Source organism: Notamacropus eugenii, chromosome 1 (assembly GCF_028372415.1).
Source record: "Notamacropus eugenii isolate mMacEug1 chromosome 1, mMacEug1.pri_v2, whole genome shotgun sequence".
NCBI lineage: Eukaryota > Metazoa > Chordata > Mammalia > Diprotodontia > Macropodidae > Notamacropus > Notamacropus eugenii.
Genome location: NC_092872.1, coordinates 236,410,059 through 236,420,595, shown reverse-complemented (window position 1 = coordinate 236,420,595; position 10,537 = coordinate 236,410,059). Strand labels below are relative to the sequence as shown.

The window sequence follows — 10,537 nt, the reverse complement described above, 5'->3', positions numbered from 1 at the left end:
AGACCGAGACCAGGACAAAAAACAAGGAGATGTTGTGCCCACCAACGTTGTGGATGATGTCCGTCGCAGATTCAGATTGGACACGGGATTTCCTACAGATGGTGAGGTCCTTCGAATGCTGTTTGCAGAGGGCATCCTTAATTCTTGCAGTCTCCTAAATGAGAAGTATAAAATCACCAAAAGGGCTTCATGATTCACATGGGGAAAACCAAGTGGATGAGTCTTGTCCATTAAGCACAAGGGAGATTGGGTAGCTCTTTTTGCCATGCTTAGTTTGAGGTCATTAGAGCTGGAAGGGGCTTTAGATATTATCTAATAATATTTGACATTTAAAGTGCTAGAACTTTAAAGAACCAAAATCGCTTCATGCATGTTGACTCTAACAACACCCTGTGAGGTGGTGTTACCCCATTTACAAATGAGGAAACGGACAAATGGAGGATAAGTGATTTCCTCGGGTAATAGGTGCCTGAAGTACGCTGGTCTTCCTTGCTCCAAGTTCCCAGCTCTCTCCGCTGCACCATCTGGCTGTTTCTGCCTATTTTACAGATGAAGAAACTGAGGCAAGTGACTGGTCACAGATTTAAAAGGGGGCGGTGTCTGACGGAGCATTCAAACCGAGGGGTCTCTAGGACTCCGGGTCCGGCATTCTACGCACTACACTAGGCTGACCAGTGACCTTATTTTACAGATTTGGTCATTGATCTTCCCTGATCTACGGGGAGGAGCCGGGTAGTGGAGACCATTCAGTGGGAGAGGGCGTAGTCCAGCACACAGCCCAGCTTCCCAGGGATGGAGCCGCGGCAGCTCCACCGCCCCCCTTCTAGGGAGGGGGCAGGGGGCGGGGCCTCCAGGGGGAGGGGCCAAGAGTCTCCTTGGGCGCTCCGCTCCCACTATGCCCTTATAAGGCGCGCCCCCTCGCCGGAGCTCGGGAATCCGGCCTCAATCCCTGCGGCGCAGCCCCAATCCTCGGCCCCGCCCCGCCCCCATTCCCGAGGGCGGGGCCGAGGAGAGGGGCAGCGGCCGTAGCGGGGAAGGAGGGCGGAGTTGCTCTCAGGAGGCCCAATGAGAGCGGCCGCCCCGGTCTGCGCGGAGCCGCGATTGGGCTCGGCGACGCGAGGGGCGGGGCGGCCTCGAGGTGGGTTACGCCGAGGGAAGCCCCGAGTCGGCAGTTGCAGCCCAGCTCGCCGCGGTCGGCCGCAGTCGCGTCTCCTGTTCCTCGCCGCCCGTCGGCCGGTCTCTGTCTCCCTAGCCCGCGGCTCGCCGCCCCGCCCGCTGCCACCATGCCGGTGTTCCACACGCGTACGATCGAGAGCATCCTGGAGCCGGTGGCGCAGCAGATCTCGCACCTGGTGATCATGCACGAGGAGGGCGAAGTGGACGGCAAAGCCATCCCTGACCTCACCGCGCCCGTGGCCGCCGTGCAGGCGGCAGTCAGCAACCTGGTCCGGGTGAGCGCCGGCCCGGCTGGGGCGGGAGGGAGGGAAGGAGGGCCCCTGGTGCCCCGGAGCGCCCGAGACCCCGCCACCCTCCCGGGACTCGGCCCCCACCCCCTGCCCCAGCCCCGCAGCCTCCGCCCGGCTCGGGCTCCTGCTCGTTAACCCTTCGTGTCCCGGGTCCTGCGCGGCCCCCGGCCTCCGTCCGGCCACCAAACTTACTGGGAAACCCCGTTGTCGCACTCCCCCCTCCTAGAGGCCGCCGGCCCTTCGGGATCCTTTGTCCAGCCTGCCTCACTTTCCCTTTTATGCTGAGCCACCTCCGGGGCCATCCCTGGTGTTCGCTGCTTCTGTGTCTTCCCACCCAGGTCTCCCCACCCAGGTCTCCCTCTTCTCCCTCCCTCCTCTTCTCCCTTCCTCTCCCTTCTTCCTCCCTTCCCCTTGCCCCTCTCCTTCACTTTTCCTTCCCCTTCTTCCCTCTCTTTTTCCCCTCCCTTACCTCTTCTTCCCTCTTCTCTTTCCCTCTCCTATCCTCTCTCCCCTCCCCCCAACATTCCTGAGTCAGTTTCACGTCTCTTCCTACTTTGGGAATATGTACATCCCAGTTGGAGTCAGTGTTGAGTATGGAGCCAGCCCTCGTTCCGACGTTCCCCCCTATATTTTAAACCTTCTTGTCCAGGCTCCCTTTTACCTGCTGTCAGACTGCTTCCTCCCTTCACTGGCCTTTCCCAGACTCGGGTCCCTCCCACGGTTCCTCCTCCTCCTCCTGGCAGGAAGCAAGATGGAGCTGCCTGGAGAGGCCTGTGGGAATGACCAGCTAGATCCCTGAGAGCAGGAAGGAGGGGATCCCTTAGGTTCTGGAGGGAAGAGCAGTCCACTCTCTCAGCTAGCGATTTGGTTTTTCCAGGTGCCATGACTAATTCCTAAAGGGATCGCTGTGGGAGGCTGAGCCCACTGAGGAAGGGAGAACAGGGGGAGCGCTGTTGCCTGGATGACACACAGGCACCAGTGACTGATGAGGCCAAGGTTCCATAACCATTGTCACACTTTGCGGTCTCATGTCAAGGGAGGGTAGTTTGGGCTGCTGCTTCCTGTGAAAAACCACTCTGGACAAAAATTAATAAACTCCTCTCCTGAGGGGGTGTATGTTTGTGAACAGCCCTACGAAGGCTGAGGGAGCTCTGGGAGGGTAGGTAGGTTGAGAAGCCTAGGATCTGGGTGGGACTTTGATTACTAATCTAATGGGGGATACTTACCCACAGTTGGGGTCATGACTGCCCCACAGCCCCTGATGCTGCTTTAGTTAGGGCAGGACTGTCCCGTTAGTTGCTGGGGGTCTTCCTCTGTCTATTCAGATCAGTAAACATTAAGTGCCTACTGTGTGCAGGGCAGTTCATTGGTGTTTCCCGAATTTAAACCATTCTACACAGCAGCAGCATAACTGGGAAGATTTAAGTGGTACCATATGTGTACTAAGCCAGAGTTCCTGAGGTAAAGACCTTATTTAGACACAAACTCTTAGTGTATCAATGAAACAAGAGTTCCAGCTTCCTTTTAAAATGCTTGGCTTCATTTTCTATATATACTTTATGGAGCCAGTATTGATTATAATTTTAAGGACACAGAAATGAGTACATTCTTAGGTAGTCACAGGAACTTCATAGGGTACCTGACTTAAAATCCATACACTTCATTATTTCATAGCATTTCTCCAGGCCTACATTTTGCAACAGTGTGAAAGAATGTAAACAAGCTAAGAGGAGTTAATGTATTATTTTAGGGAAAGTAGTTTTTTTTTATTAGCCCAAACTTAGAATTTCTTTTGCTGTCTGATTAGACCTTGGCCTGGGTAAGAGAGATTTCCCACACTGGTTGGTTTGTGGAGGAGGTTGAAAAGAGAAAAAAAAACTTAGTCCTAATACAATAATTAGTTATTAAATATGAGAGAAATATTCATTTCTTATATTCCCCTATTTGATTCTAATTGAGTCTCCTAAATGGATCACTGACTGATACCACAAACACTTTCATCAAGGGTTCTTAACTGGGGGGCTTATGATGGATAACAATGTGAGGAGGAAAAGGGAAAGAGATGATGGAACTGAGATAAAAGGCAAAAGGTGCACAGGAAAAATATGAATAGTAAAAAAAAAATTGCACCTCCTACAGCTGTCTGATTCTTGGGACGCCATCTGATGCAGCTCTCTGGTCTGGGTATGATCTCAGAGCATTTTCCAGCTGACTGTCTTCTTAGACTCAGGTCTCTTGTAGGGATCCTCTTTCTCTGTTAAAAATCTCTTACGAAATTGCTATTAGCACAATCGTGAATTTACTTTGATCATAATCAGGTCAGATAATGAAAGTTAGCTCAAACCTTAATGTCTGTTCATGGAAAACCAAATTCAGAATATTTTAGACCAGGGAATTTACATTTTTAGGTTGGCCAGTTGTCGTGTGTGTGTGTGTGTGTGTGTGTGTGTGTGTGTTTGTGTATGAGAGAAACAGATATAAACAGAACATTAAAACTCAATTTTTATGCTTGGCATTATTTATTCCCCCATTAGGAGGATGAGATTCTTCTAAGGAATTAATAACAATGCTTTTTATAAGATGAACTCTAATACAAAAATGAATTCATTTAGAAGTTGCCAGATTAACTTTAGTTGTAACAAAAGGTTCTGGGATGGGAAACATAAATACGTTGAATAATAAATTTCAAAATAGTGTATATCAAGTAAGTTATTTATAAGAAAACATTTTCAACTTGTAGTCATATTCAATTGAATAACCCCTGACAAAAATGGATGCCTTAAGTCATTTACAAGCTGGACCACAAGCCACTTTTCTAAGATAACTAATTGTCCTGGTATTCTTTTCATTAACACAGAACTGAGACAGTTATAATATTCACTAGATAACAAACTCATAGTCTGGTTTCACAAATCTTTGTATCACTTGCCTACTTTTCCCCGAACCATTATGAGAGTTTACAGGGTCTTAACTTACATAAGAATATATAACTAGTAACAGATGTCAAGGCTAAATAGTTAGTTGTTTGGAATATAGAAAGGACTAAAATTCTAGACCAAATAGCTCAAATCTTATACTTGCATCTTATTATAGTAATTCAGATATTCTCCAGGATTAGTTTATAAGATTGTATTTCACCCCGGTCATCTGATGTGTTTATAGAAATTTGATGTAATAGAAGAATAGGGACATAACTGTAAAGGAATAATGCTTCCCTAACTTTATATCAATTCCAGGAAAAGTTTATATAGATAGACAATTACATTGAGTCAGGCTTAAAGTCAGCCAGGTGGGATATTTTCCTTTCAAGAAATGTGATATTGGGAAAATTGAGTCAGGAGAAGAATCCTATCTTCACCCGTTACCCCTCAGCCTTTCCCAGGAGAAATCCACCTGTAGTTCATGGCTGTAAAATCCCTGAGGACTGCTGGCGTTGTGGATCACTGGCTCAGTAGCATTCCTTGATGATCATGCCTGGAGGCAGACTCACAGTGATATCAGTTACAGTCCCATAAAGTCTTAAATAACAAATTCCAGTAATCAGAGGTTCAGGTGGATTCATCTCTCAAGGATCACATATCCTACATAACAAGTATTGACTATATAAAAATCACACTGGTAACAGTAAAGAGATTCATTATGAGAAATCACAACTTGATATTATTAGTACTCATGCTCAGTAGATGATTTTTTCATTCCTAAGTTCAACATTTGCACAAATGATTTTGCTTTAAGATACTCAATAGCAAACAACAAAAGACTTGGAATGTGTAAATCCAATGATCCCAAATTGTATTCAGAGAACAGATTATATGAAAAGCTGTTGATAGTAAAACATGTTTGGGAATATAGTGTTAAAACTATATGTTATTTGGAATAGAGATGGATCAACTCTTCATTTATGACTGTGGAAGAAACTCATGTGAAAGCTGAGGTGTTTAGGAACTTACAGGCATTGATTGAGCACCTTTTGGTGGGTTGGGAAGGTCAGGTATTGGGATCAAATGGGATAAGAGTGTTCGGAGTAGGGAGTGCTCAAAAGAATGGGTGCAGAAGCATGGGGAGGAGCAGCAGTGTCTCAGAGGGCTCTGTTGATAATGCTTTGTAAGCTTATAATTTGTTAGCTATTTAGTATCACAGTTGTGAATAGAGAGCCTAGAGGATCTCAGTGGTTACGCTCTGAATCACCTCTTGTATCTGTGTGCATGGCCTATCTTCCCACCTAGATTGTAAGCTTTTGGACAGCAGGGGCTGTGTGTGTACTTCATGTGACTTTGTATTTCCCTCAGCACCTCATCAGTGCCTTGCACATGGTTAAGAGTTCACTATGTATTTATTTACAGAATGAATGGAGTAGCGGCAGTGAGAACAGCTCTGGAGGAGAGTTGACACAAAGTAACGAGGGCCTAGATGAGGATAGTGATGTGGAAATGGAAGAGGAGTGGGTCAGAAATTGTTGAAGAACTAGCAGGATTTGGTGTTGAATTTGAGAATGGGAAGAAGGGGTGCTTAAGGTTTTTTAAGGAATAAAATGCAGATGATTTCTTAGAAAGTAATGAGACTTTTTCTTTGTTGTTCAGTCATTTCAGTCATGTCTGACTGTGATCTCACGGGTTTTTTGTTTTTTGGCAAAAAATGTTGAGTGGTTTGCCCTTTTCTGCTCTAGATCATTTTACTGAAGAGGAAACTGAGGCAAACAGGGTTAAAAGACTTGCCCAGGGGCATGTAGCTAGTGAGCGTCTGACACAGAATTTGAACTTAGGACCTCCTGACTCCAGGGCCATCTTTAAAAAAAAAATGTCATAACTCCTTTATGCAAATGAGTGCTTTGCCTTTTTTTTTTTTTTTTAAGCTTCACCTTGGGAGTATAAATAGAGAAATACTGCAAAAAGCTTTTGGAGTTTCTTTTTTTAAATTGCCTTTGAACCAGCTCCTGAACCACACACAAAATTAATCTCATTCCTTTATAGTTAAACCTAGTGTTTTATCCCAAAGGATATAACTTAGCTTGATCACCCTCCTAATTAACCAGAATTGGCTTCAAAAGGCTTTTTGGCTGTTTATAGATATCACATCCACTCTCAAAGGATGAAAAGTTCTCTGACTGGAAGAGTGCTTATTTGGATATTTAAGCTTCTGGTATGTCTATTTAACAAAGCAGTCACATCATAGTAAAGGGTGTATCTTCTGTTGTGCCTTTGCAGGAGGAGGCCCCTTGTTACTTCTCTTTGGTTCTTTACTCCAGTGCTCAGAGATGAGGAGGAGGAGGAATATTTATTTACTTGTTCTTTTCCTCAATCCCTTTGCAGCTTTGATTTCAATAGTATTTCTAATGGAGCAGTAAAAACTAGCAGGGGGAGGGAAGAGTGTTCAGAGCAGGGTGTGCACAGAAGCATGGGGAGGGGCAGCAGGGTCTCAGAGGGCTCAGGTGGTAATTTACTGTGTTTTGCAGTGTGGCATATATATTGCAGTTTTTTTCTTTTTCCTCTGGGGGAAAAAACCCTTGGCCATTAATCCCTGTTTTGACAGTTGTATTTCATAATTCAGAGGATTTAGAACTGGATGAAACCTTCAGAAGCAGCTAGGTGGCACTGGAGTGAGGAAGACCCTCAGTTCAAGTCCAGTTTCAGACCCTCTCTTTGCCTCAGTTTCCTCATCTGTAATGGGGATAATAATAGCACTTATTTTCCAGGGTTGCTGTGAAAATCAGATGGGACAAAAATTGTAAAGCGCCTAGCACATTGCTTGGTCCAGAGAGGCCAGGTGACTTCCTTAAGGCCATAGACAGTAAGTCAGACAATAAGTGGATTTGAACCCTGGTCCTCTGAAAATCTCTAAATGAAGTGCTTTTTGCCTTAAGGTACTGCTGAGGCTCAGGAAAATTAGGTGACTTCCCCAAGGCCACTGAGTAACCCAGCCAAGAGTATCTTCTTTCCAGAATTAGAAACGTGGCCTTCCTGTCTTGCATTTCTGCTTAGTTGAGTGTTTGGCACAAAGATAGCATTTAATAAATGCTTTTCCATTCCATTCCATTCCATTCTGACTCCAAATCTTGTATGGTTTTCATTAGTTTTAGGTATTTTGCTTTGCATCCTTATATCTGGTACTGTGTTTTAATTCTACCCCTCTCTAGACCAATGACATTTCCTTTTATTTATTTGTGTATTTGTTTGGTTTTCTGTTTGTTTATTTATTTATTTATTTATTTTCCCTTCCTTCTAGTTGTGACTTTTGAACCACACTCAAAAAATAATCTAGTTTTCTGATAGAACCAACTCAGGGATCTGCATTGCTATAAGATTTTAGGGAAAGTACTCATTGGTAAGCACGGCGGAGTCGGTTGCATATTACCAGTTTTAAAATTTAGAGTTATTTTACTTTCAAGTTTTTCTTCCTTATTGGGGCAATATGTGAATTTGTGCTAATTCCAAAGTTATGAGGGTTATTTTTTTTTTTGATGGATTTAGAAGTCGAACATATATTATTTCTAGTCTTGTCATATTTTAGTTCTGGCATGGCATAAAAAGATGAGAATTATGTTAAAGTAGCATTATATTTTATAGCCATTTTCATTTGCACATTGGAGTTTTTTCCTTTTTTTTTTTTTAGAGTGACAAGGCCAGCACACAAGCATTTTAAACCAGTATGTAGTTGCTGAATTTGACCCCCTTGAAAACTGTGCCACTTATATCAGATGTGACTTTATAGATCAGGGAAGTTTCACTTGGAAACCTTTGGTCCAGAGATGTTAATCCCATGCTCCTTTAATAGCCACAATTCACTTATGTGATTACATGTGGGAATTAGGTTCATTTAAAAGTTATCTTCAAATTAAATGTGACTTTAAAAGTTTCTTCATATTGATCTTATATAATTAATAATGCTGCACTCTCCTAAAGCTATTTCATTAGATCAGCAATTCTTAAATGAATTTGGTCCCCGAATAATTGTATGTAGAGAGAATCTTTACCCCATGGCCTAGGTGTAGATTGCTTGCCCATAGCATAAATAGGGTTTGGGAAACCTCTTTACTGGTGTAGAATTGAAGACATGAAGCCTATTTTCAGTCTCAAGAATGACTTCATGTATTTTTGATATTCAAGTTTGTATTGTAGTAGGAAAAAATCACTAGTTTGACATCTCCTCACACAGTCCCCTTCTCATTGCGTGACATACCCGAGGGAGCTAGGAAGTACAGAGTCTGAAAAGATGAAAAGCCTGATGATGGGGCCCGGTGCCGTGAAGCAGAGCCAGCAAGCTGAAGGATGCCGAACTGTTGCCAGCATGTAGCGGCAATGTTGTTGTCTATGTACATGAACCCATGCATGTGTTTGCCCTTTTACATATTAATGGCAATTTCTTTATAATAAACTTTTGGAGGCCAAACATTTGATTTGATCACATTCTAGCACAATTAAGAAGTTTTGGATTTGACCTGTGTAACTGCACACACACACACACACACACACACACACACACACACACACACGCGCGTGCGCGCGCACACACACACACACACACACACACTCACACACACACACTCTGAGTGTTGGGTTGCCCAGTATAAAAGATTATTGAGGATTTCTTTACAGTTTTAGAAGCAAATTAAAACTAATAGTGAAAAGAGAGCTGGATGTGGAATGAGAAGTCTGGAGCTGTGATTCTTTATCTCACTTTGGTTCCACCTCTGAGGCCACTTACTAAATTAACATCAGGAGAGTATCTGGAAATGCAAGATTTCACATCTTCTTGCTAGTAATGTCTTTTTTTAGTGCAAAGAAATGTAAGCCAAATTTTGATTAAAAAAAAGACATTTGGAAGTCTATTGGTTATACAGTTTTATGCCTGTTTTAATATGCCTAATGAATAACTCTTTAATAAAGATCCTGGACTCCTTGAATTTTGTGTCAGGAGACAAACAGAAAGATTGGGGTTTTTTTTCTTATTAAACTAAGGTATTCTAGCCAAACGTGACCAAACTTCTTCATTAATCTCTGTCAAGTGGATGAAGGGTGAATTTCTGTGTTACATTAGCATTAGAGGAATTTAAAAGGCTCAGTAATGTTCAGCCAAGCAAATACGAAGTTTGAACTGTGGGTATTCTCCTTTTCTCAATTGAAGAAACTGAGGCTTAAACAAATTAAATGACTTTTTCCTGGTCAGATAACTAGTTAGTGTGTGAGGTAGGATTCAAACTCAGGTCCAGTCTGATTAGCAGTGGAGCCTTCTTTCCATTATTCCATTGCACATTTCCTGCATAAAGACCTTTAAGGAAAGAGATTGCATAAATTTCCTTGCCAATCTATCCTAATGTTCAACCAACCTACATACACTGTATTCACTTGGCATTTAGTTTCAATTCTTAATCGTAGGCAGGCTGAAAGTACAGAGTGAGACTCTGGAAACCTGGAGAACAGCATTGATTCAGATGGCTTTTTAAAAAGGAGGCAGAGGAGGAAAGTGCCACTTCCGTTTTAAGTCTGTACCTCTCAATCACTGGGACTCCTGGGGTGACCTGGCACCTCTTCGTCATTCAGGGGTGCACGTGGTTTGTCAGAGCCACTTTTCCTTTGATTGATCTCAGTGTGTCTAAGTCCATTAGAATGGGGCATATCCATTCCATTGAGAGTGGGAACGGAAAAGAAGGCTACTGCTTTTTTCTTTATAGTTTTAGAAGAAAATTAAAACTAATAGTGAAAAGAGAACTGGATGTGGAATGAGAAGACCGGGGTTCATTTCTTGGTCATACTACTTTGTGCTTTCAGTAAGGCACTTCTCTAGAGGTGTTAGTTTCTTCATCTGAAACTAACTCTCTCTAAAAATCCCTCACAATCCTATGATTACATGTTTATTTAAAAAAAACCCTAAAATACCCCATTAAAGTGTACTAAATGTATGCATTTCATATAGCAATATTCATGTGCTATTAGGAGAACATGACTTATTTTCTAGGAGTGCTGACCGTTATATATTGGGTTGTGTTTGGACTTGTGTTTGGAGGTGTAGCCTTTGGATATTGAATTGCTTCCTTAGGAAAGCTAAGGTGAATAGGCCTTAATAACTTTGTGCCC

The 10,537-nt window shown here is 43.1% G+C and overlaps 1 protein-coding gene across 2 annotated transcripts in view; it reads left to right on the top strand.

Moving 5' to 3' along the window:
- The first annotated feature begins 1,132 nt into the window (after nt 1–1,132).
- The window catches only part of VCL (vinculin), a 117,579-nt gene continuing 108,174 nt past the window's right edge, over nt 1,133–10,537 (top strand). Inside the window, exon 1 of one of the 2 annotated variants that reach the window (XM_072628105.1) lies at nt 1,133–1,451. In XM_072628105.1, coding sequence (XP_072484206.1) covers nt 1,284–1,451 — 168 coding nt within the window. In that variant the 5' untranslated portion in view covers nt 1,133–1,283. The remainder of the gene's footprint in view (nt 1,452–10,537) is intronic. The other variant, XM_072628104.1, reaches the window with a different exon arrangement.